At 33.8% G+C, this 16,990-nt stretch overlaps 1 protein-coding gene across 2 annotated transcripts in view; it reads right to left on the reverse strand.

The window, feature by feature from the left end:
- LOC105331732 (hemicentin-2) overlaps positions 1-8,807 on the reverse strand; it is a 127,469-nt gene extending 118,662 nt beyond the window's left edge. The window contains exons 1-3 of one of the 2 annotated variants that reach the window (XR_010710873.1): positions 8,666-8,807; positions 7,795-7,893; positions 4,838-4,909 (exon numbers count right to left, since the gene is read on the reverse strand). Coding sequence is in view for 1 of the 2 variants with exons in the window: in XM_066075582.1 (XP_065931654.1) it covers positions 4,838-4,909; positions 7,795-7,867 (145 nt within the window). In the remaining variant the exon portion in view is untranslated. The remainder of the gene's footprint in view (positions 1-4,837; positions 4,910-7,794; positions 7,894-8,665) is intronic. The other variant, XM_066075582.1, reaches the window with a different exon arrangement.
- Positions 8,808-16,990: the final 8,183 nt, after the last annotated feature.

Below are 16,990 nucleotides of genomic sequence, written 5' to 3' on the forward strand. Positions count from 1 at the left end.
TTCATCTACACTACGACTACTTACTCGTGAATTATAACTGGCACATGTATATTACATGTATATCATCATAATTGAATAATAGGATATCAAATAATTGTTTTCATAATAATTATTGAAATATTGGAATTTCTTAAAGCAATTGGGCGCATAAGCTGTACATTTGCAGGAACCATCGACACGAATCATTTAGGATTTTTAAAAATGTCTATAATCTCGAAATGATATGTACAGTTTTGAACAAAACTTGATTACTCAAACTATATTGTGTTGAAAATTGAAGTACAAGTCTATTCTGGCTATTGAATAAAACTCACAAGCTTTCTGAAAATGGCAATGAGGGATAAACCAATAAAACGTTATATTGTAAACGTTAACGTGTATGTATATATATATATATATATATATATATATATATATAATATATATATATATATATATATATATATATATATATATATATATATATATATATATATATATATATATATATATATATATATAATAAGCACAAACATTGCAATAACTCTCAAATTGACATATACCTGCCCATAGTGAATGATAAAGATATACATAAAGCACAGAGAAATTCACCTCGTTGGAGCTCCACCTCCGCCCCGGCCGGGGCTTGAACTCACGACCTCTGGAACCCATTCTCCTAGCAGTGAGCGGCCACCGCGCTAACCACTGGGCCATCTAGGCAAGACTTGTTTGTTCATGCCATCAGGTCTGAATGATTTAGTCTGTGCCAACGGCCACCCCACGGAGAAAATATCTGAATTTATAGATTTACATCTCCGTCCACATGTAGAAGATTTGCCATCATACCTCAAGGACACTACGGATTACCTGAATAAAACACCTTCCTCTGGCCTGCCAGACCATACTCTTCTCGTTACAATGGACGTCACGTCCTTGTACACGAATATTCCTCACGATGAAGGTATCGAGGCCTGCAGGGAGGTATGGGACAGTAGAACGATTCAGCAGCCGTCAACGGAATCTCTACTCAAGCTCCTTGAACATGTTCTCAAGCTGAACAATTTCATGTTTAATGGCGAACATTACATACAAATAAGTGGTACAGCTATGGGCACCAAAATGGCCCCCTCTTACGCCAATATATTTATGGGAAGATTAGAACGCAACCTTCTTCTCAGAGCTCCTTTCAAACCTTTGAGCTGGTTGCGGTTCATTGATGATATTGAGATGAAATGGGTCGAAAACCGAGACTGCCTAAATGACTTCCTTCCACAATTCGATTAAATTCACAGTGGACATATCTAGTTCCAAAAATGTATTTTTGGATACTACATCCACCTTTGAAGATGGTGAAATAAAATTCAGTCTCCATACCAAACCCACTGATTCTCACCTCTACCTCAAGCCATCGAGTTGCCACCCTCCCCATACTCTTAGAGGAATTCCTAAAGGATTAACAACCCGAATCAGACGAATCTGGTCTTCTAATGAGAGCAGAATATTAAAATCCCATCTGTGTAATCGAGGCTATAAAGCCCACACAGTTCATTCTGCAATTGATGAGATTACTACAAAAGACAGGAAAACCCTTTTACAATACAAAGAGAAAACAGACAAAAGCAGGGTTCCACTTGTCACTACATATCACCCCGCCCTTAAGAACCTCAACACCATCCTTAGAAATAATCTGCCCGTTCTTTACACTAACGAAAGAATGGCTGATCTTTTCAAGGATCCACCAATGGCTGCATTTAAACGCCCGAGGAACTTAAAGGACATGGTAGTGAGGGCAAGATTAGACAACCCGTTGCCAAATGGTGGTTTGAAAACATGTTCCGATACCAGATGCCTGTTGTGCAAACACAGCACCAACGCGGACAGTTTTAAAAGCCCCACCACAGGTCGCACCTACAAGATATTTGGCAACACTTCTTGCCGCACAGACAACTGCATCTATCTCATCAGTTGCAAAGTCTGCTCTAAGCAATACGTTGGTGAAACAGGTGACCTCCGCAGAAGGATCAACAACCACCGCTCTACCATAAAGACCAAAAAAGTCAAGGAGCCCGTCGGAGAACATTTTAATACAAGTGGCCACAAATGGGAAGACATGACAGTTTTGGTTATTGACCATAATCCTCATTGGACAGACGCGGAGAAAACCTTGAAACTGTAGAAAAAAGGGGGATGCATTTTTTTAAATCTTCTTCTCAAGAACTACTGAGTCCAATTCAACGTAGCTTAGCATAAATTATCCTTATGGGTGGAAAATATGAATTGCAAAAATTAAGTGCTAATTCTGTTTCAAATCTGAGTTATTGCGAAAATAATAATAAAGGAAAGGCGTGTTTCAGCTTCGGGTTCGGCATCCGGTAAAATGGGTAGGCAAGACTTGGCCTGGGCAAAACAAAAGATTGGCAGTTATTCATCTGCCAATCTCACTAAAATTTCAGGATATTTGATGGATCAGTATATTTGTATTCGCTGTAAACATTGCTGCAAAATAATGCGTATTTGGAATTGACGATTGCCGATCTGCCCCGGCTTTTATTTTGCCACGGCCCGGGTTTGCAAACCCATTTTACCAAGACTCGTATTCCATACTTCTAAAACGAGGTTCTTTGTTTAAAGCAGCCATGACATTATACGAAAAAGGGTCGATCTGACTATGATGAATTTGCTTGTTATGCAACAGTTCGCGTATGAAGGGAATTTTTTGAAACATGCAAAATATATTGGTGCCGATTTTGTGAAGTAAATTGAGGCTAGATATTTCAATGCGTTGACAGTTTTCACACATGACGTTGGTGTTAGCTTGTTCTGATTTTCGTTTCGTTTTCATTATTTATGCTTTGTAACCTGGGAACTATCGTCTGTATTTCGTGATTTTTACGTATCAAATCAAACAGAGACTTCGGTAAATCAAACAGTTAACTGTTTACCTGCGCAAATTAAGCACAAATCTGATGTATAAAAAAAATACTGAAATACAATTAATTCATTCCATCGGTAATTCGGCATTATCTTTTGCGTAATGGTAGATTAATGCAATAGGTTTTGTTGAGGTGCTCGGCATTTTCTCGAGTTTATTCAGTTTAAATAGAGTTTGATATCGCTGACGAAAACATGTATATATATGATTCATTTCGAAAAAAAATTGTGTTCTTTATTTGTTATAGTGTATGTTTCTTGTGTTTAATTGTTTACAATTTCTATTTACTAACCATATTTATTAAGAAAATTTTCAAAGTCTGTTCTTCCAGACACCAACTTTAACAACTTATTGTATTGTAAACATAACATTTTTTCGTCAATATTACTCCTACTGTACATGTGATCCTTGACTGTGTTTGTGTACATTTGTATAAACTGATTTTGAACCTCAAATACCAGTGAACTGGTCTTGAGTGAATATCTTAGGCCATTCTTTTTTTCCATTTTAAATGATGAATAGGAAATACCAAGTTAAAAAACTTAAGCTGAATGTAATAAACTCATGTAAACAAAATATGACTCAAACCTAGGCGAACTGTGAGCTCTGTATCTTGCTTATAATTCTAGGATTGACGCTGAAATTTTGGTGGAACATTAGAAATTCTATATGAATTAGAGTATGTTAAATACTTGTACAAACAAAATAAAAGAATGATATTCTGTATATACCTACTCTCTGGGCCCTCCTTTATACAATAAATAATGTGAAATCTACATTAATTTTGATAGTTTTTCAGACACGAGTAAATAAAAACGACATCTTTAAAACAGTTTCCATAGTTCTGACACATTTCTGTTGCGGGGATAAAGTAATTATCGCTATTCCTAAGAAATATCACAGCGGATAATTATCCTGGTTTGTACGCGAGGTAAATAACAGTCATTTAATTATAATGGAGAAGACAAATTAAATTTTTGAATGTTTTAATTTTAGGAACTGAGCACATTGAGGTACACTTTTCTTCTTCACATCTATACATGTAGGATTTTTTAAATAAAATACAATAACTATTATATATATTTTTTAAATACAATAACTAGTAAGTAGTTGATGAAAAAAATGTACCTATATGCTCTCATATATTTTGATCGTTTTACAAAGTGGAGGGGGGGGGGGGGCAGAACGAAAATATAGGGAATTGGAAGTTAACAACTTAACAGTGTACCCCTACAAAATGTTAAGTTTTATATCTTGCGTAGGATTTTCTTATTCTGGAAAAAAATAGTATTTCATGAAGGTACAATGTCAAAGATTACGTGTGGGCAAAGATAAGTGTAAAATTCTAGTACTTTACAATATTTATTTTTTGTTATTCTACCGAGGGACCATATATGGGACAATATCTTTTGAACGCCCATTGTTACTCAGGTGAGCGATGTGGCCCCATGGACCTCTTGTTTTTGGTTTTATGAGATTTGTCAGAAACACATTTTCTTCTCTTATCTAATACTAAATATTACTAGCGCCTAGGAGTATACATACAAACTCAATACTGTAAATGTTTTCAAAGCTCCGTTAAAATGATATTGTTCTAATTTCATATTTGATAAATTATAATAATATTTGATCGCGCCTGAATTATTGAATTACGCCGGTTTAGTCTGGTTTGATGTACTATTAGGATACAGGTTTTATAGTTTTATTTAGCCTGCAAAATCTTAATCCCGAAAACAAGAAATTCCATAAAAAAATTATAAAACGTAAAAAATAAAATGCAAAATCAGTAATAACGTACAATGAATGATGACTTTTACTGGATCAGACTTTACATTTCCCTCCAAAAAAACATTCTTTTAATAACACCATATCAATAAGAAAAAGGTGCTATCTTTACCAAACGGATTTTTCTTACAATATACTTACATTTAATTTCTTCACTTGTTTTTGTTCTTTCAGAACTTGTAAGTATGCCTCCAGAAAATGATTCATTTCTTTCTATAAACGAAAATGAAGATAAATATGCATCATTGATTCTTATTTCTATATCCTCAATATCATGATGTTTCGTCATTTAAATATAATAATTATTCTTATTTGTCATTTTAGTTTCTGCAACATAATAAGTTGCACAATCACGATATTTTTTTTCATTTTTATCACGAGATAAAAACGACTCGTTCGCTATAGTCGTTAATAAGGGCGGATTCAGGAATTGATGTTAGAGGGCGCCAGTTGTAGGCAGGGGTCGGGGGGGGGCGCCTAGAGGCAAAGCCCTGGTGGGGGCCCAATGAGCCAAGCCCTCGGAAGGTCCTGCATTATAGAGATTTTGTAGGGTAAAAATGAAGTCTCTCTAGGTAGCCTTTTGTGGTTTTTCTTCTCGTGATTATACTTTCAAAGTAATAAAATTACAAATTGTTAAAGGTTGGAAGACCTGCAGTAATCCCATCAAAAGCAGCTGCCTTGCATGAATATAAGAAGCATTTCCCGTTTTGCTTAGAAAGGCTAAAAATAATCAGTTCAATTAAACGATTTGAATATAGTTTTAAAATGTTTTACAAATTATAACAAACATGCAAGAGTCGTTAAAACAAAAGCTAGTACTAGTATAACCAATTACTCAAAGGTGGTTGATTGGTCATATTGAAACCACGGGAGCGTGGCTAAAAAGGGTTTTCTACACGTAACACCATTGAACCAACGGATTTTCTTCATACCACACCACTAAAATCAGTCTTATGTACAAAAATGCAAAAAAGATTGTTCATTTTCTTTGCCAGAAGGAGTATGATTATTTTATCTTTATTTTGACAATTTTAGGCGCCCCCTTTGAATCCACCACTGTAAATGTTATTTCCTTATTCAATATAAAACTTTAAGCTTCATTTAAAGCTTCTTTTAAAAAGGATAGGTGACTTAGCAGTGTAGCCGTTTTTATTCATACTAAGGAAGGTTTGTTCGGCTTGCTCTGGCAGCCATTGCTTGTTGCTTTCGTTTGTGAATTAGCGTACATTTTCCCGCGTGAATGTCGTTTCTTTGCTCGGACTTGCCCAATTAGAAATTATCTGTTTGTGCTTTAACGTGAAATGTTCCTGCTTGAATGTCGTTTGTATGTTCAAAATAATTGGACTTTTCCAAAAGATAAAGAATTAAATCAGTGTGGTACTGCATTGTATCACTCGTTTCTTGTTTTTTTAAACATACTTTGAAAAGATCCTTTTTTCTGAGCTTGCTCGACAGAACAGGACAACAAACAGGTGTTTTTACTTATTTATCATCATAATAAAATTAAACAATATACAAAATTAATATACAATGGTTCAATGTACACAAAGATGAATGAACAACAATGAGACATGTTCAACTCACTGATTGGATCATTTGTATTCTATAGTTCGTTGGACTTAGATCGTTTGTTGTGATTGAACTGTATGCAAGTAATGAACTGTTAATTCATTTAAACAGGACATTAATTAACTGCTGTTTAAATCTAAGCAACAGAGATGTAAATATTCTTGTTATTTGGGTGTACATTGTATCATTCTTGATGGTTTTTTTCTTAGTGTTCAACATGTGTGGCTTTCCTACTTTTTTAAAATTTAATTTTCTAATCTAAAACTTGATCACCATTGGAATGTTTGTCAAATTTTACAATCCAACGGTCCAAGTGTCTGCTTTTTGTACAAACATTATTATTATCGTTCAACTTCATAAAATCTGTACTTTTAGTAGTTAGAGTTGCTACATAGTACAGTATGTGCATGTATATATATACCGGTATGTGTTAGTTTAAACTATAGTTGTACCATTGTTATATCAAAGCTGCCCTCGACTCATCACATGCTTTAATTTGTACTGCTACTTGTAATTAAAATTCAGCATATTCATTATTGCAATGTTATTACTTTTCCTTTAAATGTCAATTCTCTGGCATTTCTTGGGTGGCACAGCAAAAAACAAGTATTTAGACACGTTTATTTAAGCATAAAATCATTATTTTTTTTAAGATATAGTCTCATAACTGCAGCGGTGTGTGCATACTAATTGAATAACGCGCTAGCGCGCGTTATTCAATTTGTATGCACACATCGCTGCAGTTATGAGACTATATCTTAAAAAAAATAATGATTTTATGCTTATATTTACATTTCTTTAACTTCCTTCCTTGTCTGCAAATGTGATTTTTACGTCAAAAGTTCTGTTTTATCCTATGGGTAAGTTCAAATTAATGGAAGAGCCACTGTAACAGCCACAAGCGTGAACTTTGATTCTCGCTTGTGACGTTGCATTTTACAGCGTTCCACGTTTGTGACATCATAATAAAACTAGTCAGTCTAACCTTTGAGTACCCTGTGTGTGTTACAGTCTTATTACTGCAATATCTTTTCACACACTTTACATGCAAAAAATATGTGGAATGTAAATATTGCTTTATGGCTTTTTTGTGCTACACCTTTTTTTTTTTTTATCTTTGTCGTTTGTTTTTATTTTGGCTGGGATGAATAATGGACAGTTTGCTAATTATATTGTAAGTATGTCATTTTAATGATGTTAATTTATCCTAGCAAATCAAATGTTGTATGTCTTGTTTTGATTTCGTAATTTAATTGAATTGCAATAAATGACATTTTCAATATCATTTGGTGTTTTAGTTTTACAACAAAAACGAGTTGCGAAATGCCAGTTATTTTTGGTAGTAAATATTAAAAAAATTTATGTATATAAAAATTCTTAGAGTAAAGCGATGACGAAAATATCTGAAAACACATTTACTTTAATACTTATTCCCAAGCTTGCAGTTCAAAGAATGCTTTTAGTCTTCCTTCTATGAATTCTTGATATCAATTATTGGAAACAGTAAATATTAATTGCTCTTCACTTACCTTGAGATGACTGCACAGTAAAGAACAACAGACAAACCACAACACCAAGGAATATGTTTTTTATGTTCTCCATATTCGCGTTGATGGAGACTTTCCTTTCTGCAAAGTTTTACAAGGAAGAAGTTTCCAGAAACTTGTAAGTACAACTGTAATACCGTATATTGTGTCAGCGTATCTAGTTTTCCGTTAGTCATCAAAAGCAAGTCTAATTTTTGAGGGCTTGGTCAGATGGTCGAGTGATGAAGATTTAACATAAAGTGATTTTTTTGTTATTTACACACACACACATTAGAGATTGAACTATTTATATAGCATATTGCACATCTTAAAATACTAAAACCGTTATTTATACATGAATTAAACAGAAGAAATACTGCAGAGATTTCAAAACAGTAGTAATTATTAGCTTGTCTTAGAAGGTGGAGATTTGTGTAATCATGCAAATGTACTCATAGAGGAAGAGAAATTACCATCGCGTGGGAGTAACTGTTATGTCACGGTCTACAAACATGATAACGTACACGTGTTGTTTAATGTTTAGACTGTAACAAATTTTAAATATGAAAACAGAAAGACCTCATTCCAAACCATCGATCTCTACAGAAAAAAAAATCATTTTCAACTGTGTAACTCACAATACACTGATGCAATCGGGAATCTATTTTAGCATGCATGACTTGTAAATGGGCGTTAAACTAGAAGACATACTAAGGCTGCCAGAAAATTGATAGCTTTAGCCTGCTACATGCATGTATTACAAAATCGGATAAAAAGTTGATAACAACTTGTTAATTTGGAATGAATTAATCTGTAGCAAAGAACCAACGCTAAACAATATCTAGAATCAATGAATAAAGATAAAAATACTTACAGTGTGAAGAATTCTTATTACGCCAATTGCCTTGACGCGATAAAAATGGCACCAGTTAGCTATTTTTGTAACTGATCTACAGTGAGTGGATCCAAGTTTAAATCACACAGGCTGAAAACAATTATCGTGAAGTAAAAGGAATTGAGGAATTGTTCTTCATCTTGACAGGGTTTCTACAAAACTATCGAAAGATTTATCATGAGACATATCTTACAATTATCATAAGATCTCACTCATGACAATCATAAGAGCTATCGATATCAGTTCACTGTTCCGTTTCAAAAAACTATACATGAAGTGTTAAAAATATTAAGTCAGGTTTTTAGACACATTGTATCATTGCATTTACTGAAGATTTTATTGTGAATAGTACAAATATATTATACTTGCGCTGAGGTTGTTTTCTCTTGCTTATTTTTTTCTTTTTAGTTAGTGATATAGTTTTACTAGTTTAATGAGTTTTATTCTCTAAACGTTGCATCAACTGAATATTTCCTATGGAAGGGGGTTATTGCTGGATGAGCTGTCAAAATTATGAGAAACCTCTGAATTATAAGGCTTAAGAAATAAAAGATATTTTTATATAAAGTATATTGAAGTTCTAGAAACACTTTTATTCACCGCTGCATTTGCGTCTGCACAAACAAATATTGCTTGAATGCATTCAGTTGTGACCATACAGCGCGTACGGACTTGGAAGAAATTTCCGTGTGAAAATGTTTACGATGTGCCATGTCCAATTCTCAAACGCAGGTTTAAGTGTAATAAAGATATTCTATTTCCTTTGCGCACACTAGTATGGGGGACCTGTAATCTTATAGAGCAGAATATGCAATCGTAAAGAGCCTGAGTATGAATGTGTGTACATGTAATTCTGATACTGTAACCTATAAAACTCTGTTATAATCACTTCAACATGTTCAAGATTTGTGTCAGTTCCTTCGTATGACGCACGTTGTTTTTCTTAGTTAATTTAACTTTCAATTTTGCACATTTTCAATCCGTAGTTTCTGCATTTGTATCATCATGCTCGGAAATAGCACATCTGACATGTTAAAAATCGACAAATGTAAAGTCTACTAGTTTGTTGAATTTTTACGTGACCTTACAGTGCTGCTATCGTGAAAGTTGACAAAACAATCCTACCCTATCCTATATCCTGCATCCTATCCTGCAAGTAAGCTATATCCTATCCTATCCCAAAACATCAAAAAATATAGAAATAGAAAATAAATAAAACGAAATTCGAGTAACAAATGAGTTTATCAACTAATGTAGTACTCAAAATGACTTATTAAAATGAGTTATTGTACACAATAACGTAAACAATCAGGTAAGCGATTAGATTTTTGTTTTAATCATATTTATGTAATATAAACAGATAAAAAACTTCGATGTTTTTATTTAGCTCTTGTTAAAACACATATTTTTATCAAATTAATTTCCTTATCACATAATAACCGAGTGAAATTAGCAGAAGTCGGCCGATTCCTTAAGCAATAAATGTAAACACGATATGTAAATTATAATAATTACATGTATTATAAAAATTATTTTCTAGGAATCATTAAAGACATTGCATTTGTAGTAAAACCATTCGCAGTTATTTTAAAAATATAAATTTATACGCATTTAAAGTTACTTACATTAGTTTTATATGTTCCGTTTATTATCGTACAGAAATATACTTCCTTCTTATCAAAGAAATTATATGAGATGTAAAAAGCAAACATGAGCAATGTATGTTTCTTGTTTAAATGCATATATGTTTATCTATTTATATGCAAAACTGTTCGTCTATGAATTCAATTGAGTTTTTAAAATTTTATAGACTTTAAATGAAGTAAATAAATAGGTTATGTTGTAATGATTAATTGTGTGACATCAAATTCTCACAGCAACTCCATACTTACGTACGAATTGGCAAACATGTAGCGCCGACGAGGGCGCATCAATGTTTTGCATTTTTTTTGTTAATATAATACATTAATAGGCATTCTTAAGTGTTTTAACATGAAATGGGAATTAAATTGATATTGTGAATGCATTGTTACGTTCATCCTGAAATTTATACTCGAATCGGATTGGCTATAGGATGCTGGATAGGATAGGAAAAAAAGAACTTAACATTTGTTTTTCTATTATGTAACTTGCATCTTGCATCCTATCCTATCCCTGTCAACTTTCATGATGGCAGCACTGTTTATCGCAAATGGTTGCTGTGGAAATAGCATGCCTTAATCGCCGCAATAAATCAAGATAAACATAATATTCATTTAAATTGTTATAATTAGCTTTAAATGAACGACACTTTTTTCTTTACATCAAAAATATCATTTTTAGAAAAATTATTGAGGTATGATTGAAACCTGGACAAACAAGAAAAGGTGCATGTATGTAAAAATTGTTGCCTATGTAACAAATGCGCTAGTTTCTGTACATGTAATATAATTTTCATGGATTTATACGATAAGGATTAACTTTTACTACAAACAAAAATGCCTGATATCACATCTTATATCTCTTAAATAATTTGACATGTTATTTGAACTGGAAAATATAAGTTAAATGCGTGCTATTTTAAAGGAATGAGACGGATCAAGAAATTTCCGATGTGGATAAAATATTGTGAGCGGCTTTGGTTTGGAGACCGTCTTGTGGCCCCGTGTAGCTGAAATTAAGGAACGGACGGGTCAAACAAATATAATTATATACATGTATGTACAGTTTGAATTGTAAAATCTTATTAAATACATGTATATACTGTACTGACTGTACTTTTACAGTAGTAAGTAGCCTTTTAAGGTAAACAGCACAAGTTCGCAAGTGGCTGTCTAGCTCTCCGGAAAATATGATGTGCACCTAGCTTATAACTTATTTATCCGAAAAACCTTACTTCCTTAACAAAGAAGTTTTTCCCCCGCGGTAATACCAGTACGATGATACCAAATACTTTTATTCCGTCCCCATTCCGGCGATTACGGATTGCCTTTATTACATTTGTTAATTTGTAAAGTGTCAGCTGTGCTATTTCAGAAAACGGAGATACTGCCATGTTGTAAATTTTGATCTCTTACCGGGTGGCAGTAAATACAAACATTGCAAACATGACAACTTTTCCCATATAAGTGGGGGGGGGGGGCAACTCCATGTTTATTCAATTTTTTGTATGTAAAATTAAAGAAAAAAAAATTGTGCAAAAAAGTGGGGGGGGGGGGGTCTTTTTATAGAGTCTATACTTGTCTATAATCTGCTTGAGGGAGTTTGGTTTCTATAAAACAATCCTGGAAAATAATGTAGTCTTAAGAATGATTCAACACAAACCACAAATCACTAATATGGATTGCCCCTGGTCGGGGGGGGGGGGGGTTAATGAAAGAAAGCACGGATCATAAAACTCGTTTGATAGTTTAGTAATACTATAAAATCATGATATAATTAATCATAATGTTCTTGTATGCTAAACATAGAAGTGAGTTGGGTGTGGGGATGGGTTGGGGTTGTTGATGTGATATTGCAAGGTACTATCACTTTAATCAGACTGAAACCAGGTCATTCTGCAAAAAAAGCCAAACAAGGCAATTCCTTAAAAAACATGGAGGACAGTGACACTTTCATTACAAACATAAAGAATTACTGTGATACTTTATTTAGAAAAACTGAAATTAAACTCTGGCAAGAGCCAGATCAGTAACACCCTAAATAAAGAAAAACATTCTGATTTCCTGTACATCGATACCAAAAGTATCAATATGTATGTATATATTCAACAGTGCGACAGTGTTTTGAAATTTGATTTTTAGTATATCAGAAGTAATCACCATCGTATTAACAGTAAAAGAGTATTTCCTAAAAAAAATTCTTAACTTTGAGTCAGCGCAGAGACAATACTGGATACGTCTTGGCTATGTTAAAAAAAATTTTTACGTTCGATTTGTTCGATTAATATCAATTTTAAAATGAGGTTATTGATCAATATTCCTAGTAATTTGAAAGATTTGTTTTGTTTGAACATACATTGTGAATTAAATTACTTGTGATTATGCAAAAGATGTACAAAATCCCCGTGTGTAAAGATTGCACATCTTAACGTGAAGGAGAGCTAAAGTTGTCCCTGTAAGTATTCTTCATGATTCAGAAAATAAATTGTCTAACGAGTGTTTTGTAACTCATTTGAAGATGTTTTTGAGTTGATAACCCTTGTCTTAAGCGTTAATAACGCTTTTTTCGGTTTCCTCGTTACACAAAATACTTATTTAGTCACGAAAATCTCAAAATATTTCAGACACTAGCCCAGTATTTCTTGTGTTCTTGTTTGCCTGTTAATCCTTTTACAAGATTGTATTACGGAAGACTCTACTGAGCGAATAGCTTTTTCTCTATAGTCTTTCAGCGTTTTGAAATTTGAGCAAAAGGAGAAGAGCGTACAATGACAATTCCTGTCGAATATCCCACACCTTGACAATTTAAACGACTTATGTACATCTCTTATATAAAACAAATCGTATATGTGCATCAGGACATGTAATACTATAATATAGAACTTCATTATCTGATCATTAACAAACATACATTTATGTTCATTTTCTTTACATTACAACGTGATTTCAAACATTCTCTGACTGTGCTAGCACTATTGTTTATTTGACTTTATTTGGACTTGAAAAGAACCTTGTGTTTCGTTTTTTCTCTTTTTGTTATTTGGCAGTTTTAAAATATTTTCCAAAATAAATCATTTTTTTAAATGTTAACCTAAAAGGAAGCCAACAGTACAGTACCTGACTACAGTAACTACATGTACGATTCAGACCCCCCCCCCCCCATCCGAGGGACACAGTCTACTATCCTCCACATATCACACTGAGTTAAATTGACACATAATAATCCCTGTGAAGAACTTTGACAGTTTGACAATCAAAAATAAAGTTTTAAGTTTTAGTGAAAACCATGAGTTTTTACGTATAATGGGTCTAGACTCCACTTTAATAAATCATTATAAAAAAGAGTAAAAACGTATCCTTTTATGAAAAGTATTTCTAGGATGGAGTTTAGGCCCATTCATACCAAAAATGTACAGCATAGCACAGTAAATGGTGAGGATTTATTTTAGCATAAAACGTCGTGTGGTCTAATTTGGAAACCTATACCTCTTGTGGTTACAGAATGAAAGCACGTTATTGATTTGCATAGTTAAATCTATAATATAAACAATGTATACAAGCCAAAAATTAATATCTCAGAATTGTTTGATCAAGTTCTTTTTTATTGTTCAAAGATTAGTGAAAGATATCGCCTTGTACGCCCTTGACCTTTTAAAGCTTTCCCATAAGTGTGGAGTTAGCTGCAATAATGTAGCCCTCTCCCGATTTTTTTTGGGGGGGGGCGGGGGCGGGGGCGGGGGGGGGGGGGGGGGCTACAACTCCATAGGATCTCCGTAATGGTGCATGTGCGGGAGTGATTCACTCTCCAGTAAACATCAGATATAAAAAATCGGAGAGGGCTACATTATTGCAGCTAGTGTGGAGTGTTGCTAAACAGATAAAACAAATCCTTTTTGTTATATCATTTTTGTAAACACATCGTGTGCTCAGTTTCGTCGTGTAGAATAACTAAGTATGTGTGAAACTGTCATTTATTACTTGAATGAAATAAAATAAGCAAAGTATATATAATCAACATTAATGAGGATATAAAATAAAAATGCATGTACAAACTGATGTACATGGACCACAAAAGATGGTAAGCATTATGTCCCCTAATCAAAATACAACAATTAAAAAAACCCTGTATTTTCTAATAAACTATGCGTCAAGATAGGGGGTTAGAGAGTAAAAATTAACACCTATTGAGTCATTACTGCAAGAAGCACGCCAACATACGCCCTCTACTTACAAAAAATCATATAAATCTCTCTCCCACGGCTTCGCTTGAACATCAAAAGAAAGATAACTCTAACAAGATTCACAGTTTGCCAAAAATTATAACATTTCATTAAAAAAAAAATTTGCATGCCATTGCATCCAATGAAAGTGACATCGATCCGAAATAATCAATATGCAAATGAGAATTCTTTGATTTGCTTTGTAAAAAAAAAGAGTTGAGACATGTTTTTGCTAACATAAATGAACATTAAAGCATTACCATATCGAAAACAATATAACTCATGAGAAACCAGATAAACTGTTTTATACTGTTTTCACAAAGAAAGGATCACTTGTTTATAACAAAATAGTTGACCTACTGTATACGACAGGTATTGGTTTCTGTCTTTACAAAAAGCATACTGGCACTGTACCAGTTATCGGCAAAAATTTAACGTTTTCTTTTCGTATTTTGTTATTTCTTGATATTTTTGGATAAAACTTGCCATACTTTAAATAATGAACTCCTTATTTATAAATCTGTTAGTTTATATCATTTTTTAGAACCGCAAACATCTTGTTTTGTGATTTTTATCAGGCCCCGATTTGCCGAGTTTTTACGATCTACTGTACCAGTTATCGGCTTCGTGATAATAACATAGTAAAATCCCTGTACATATGTTGATTTTATACTCTGCTAAATGAAATTTGAATTACCGTGAGTCCCTTGTGGGATCAGACTAAAGTAGTCGGGGTTGTGATACATTATAAACAAAACTCATAAAATTATTCGTTTATTATCATACGTTAATTCACCAAATCGTACATTATTCAATACATAATTGTACAATCAGGCGTTCAACTGCGCTACGAATCTCTCGGAAATTAATGAATTCCTTTTGTTTATACATGTTATATGTATTGATATTATATGTCAAATCAAAAAAGGGATATAATAACGTATCACAATGAGGTTATATTCTATTTTTAACTTATTACGTCATTTTCCCCACTACTGAAAGTGCAAAGATGTAAAATCAGCGGTAAACAATGATCGTTTAAGCTCATGTATAAAATATAATCAAGAAAGTTTTCAAGCAAACCTACCTTTCTTTATTCGAAAAAGACGACTGAATTAAAAAATCTTGGATTGTCCCGTGCTATAAACCCGAACTCTCAGTTTAGCCGATAACTGGTCTTAGCCGATAACTGGTACAGTACCAGTATCGATTTCCGTTCCACTTCTTGATTAAAGGCCACACACAGTAAACTCTTAGGTTCTAGGTTCATAATGTATAGTGATCGAAAAGAAGTTTTCTTAGAGAAATCTTACAATATCCTTTACCTCATACCATTAAGTAAATCTATGATTTCATTTTGATTGACATCTGAGGAAAGTTTTCTGAGATTTCTAAAATTAAGATAAATGTACAATTTTATTTGAAATTTTTACAAGTGAAGAGTTCACGGCGTCCCGACGGCGATCGATGCATTTCTACGGAACTTTCACCTCGAGTCGTGGAACTGCGTTTCCACTAGGCTCTACATGGCGATGGACTGCGCTCTCGTCGAGGAATTCACCGAGTGTTCATGACGTGCTAAGAGTTTTTACCTCGCGCCCACGGAATGCTCTCCGAGCTGACTGCGTGGTCAAGAGGTTCTTTGCTTATTGGTATGTAAATTTTAATTTGTACAATTGTACCGAAAACAAACAAGAATTTTGAATTTTGAATTTTACAGTAAGTAAATAAATGATAAAAACAAGGTGATTGTTTGTTTTAATGAAATAAGGTACATTAACTGATAAGTAACTAATTTCTAAATAAAGGAAAAAATCTCAATAGACAGGCTTACAAAATATAACCGTTAATGGTTGTTAGAAAACACGGAAGGGCTAGTAACATTAACGCAAAATGGCATGAATTCCATCTTTGTCGTTTATTAGGTCCTGGAATATTCGCAAAAGCTACTTTTGATTTTACATATTCATCAACATCAAGTTTTAAAATACTTTCTATTGTACAACAGCCATTGTTCATTTTTTTACAAACGTGGTAGAGGTGCTGTATAAACGCTAATAAACGCAAAAAAAAGTCAAGAGAGGGCGATGAAAGCGGTAACAGTTCTTTTGGATCGCTATGCAAACGCAGCAAAATGAAAAACAACACGTTCAAACGCCGTGAATGAGCAAAGAGTGCGGTAGAGACGCAGTGACAACTCTAAGGACTACGCGCATGCATAATCGAGTTAACGCATCTAAACTGCGATTATGTGCGTTCCTTAAGCTCTCGTGGCGCTGTCGGAGACCTTACGGTGCTGTCACGGCGACTCTACTTCGTTTCTACTGCGTTTTTTTTCAGAACGTAGAGCCACGCCACGTACTTTGTGCATGGTCAATGTGCGCGCCGTCTCATGGCGTTCTACAATGTTTCAGCGGTCCCACTGCGACAAATGAAGATACAGT

Source organism: Magallana gigas, chromosome 2, assembly GCF_963853765.1.
Source record: "Magallana gigas chromosome 2, xbMagGiga1.1, whole genome shotgun sequence".
Classification (NCBI taxonomy): domain Eukaryota; kingdom Metazoa; phylum Mollusca; class Bivalvia; order Ostreida; family Ostreidae; genus Magallana; species Magallana gigas.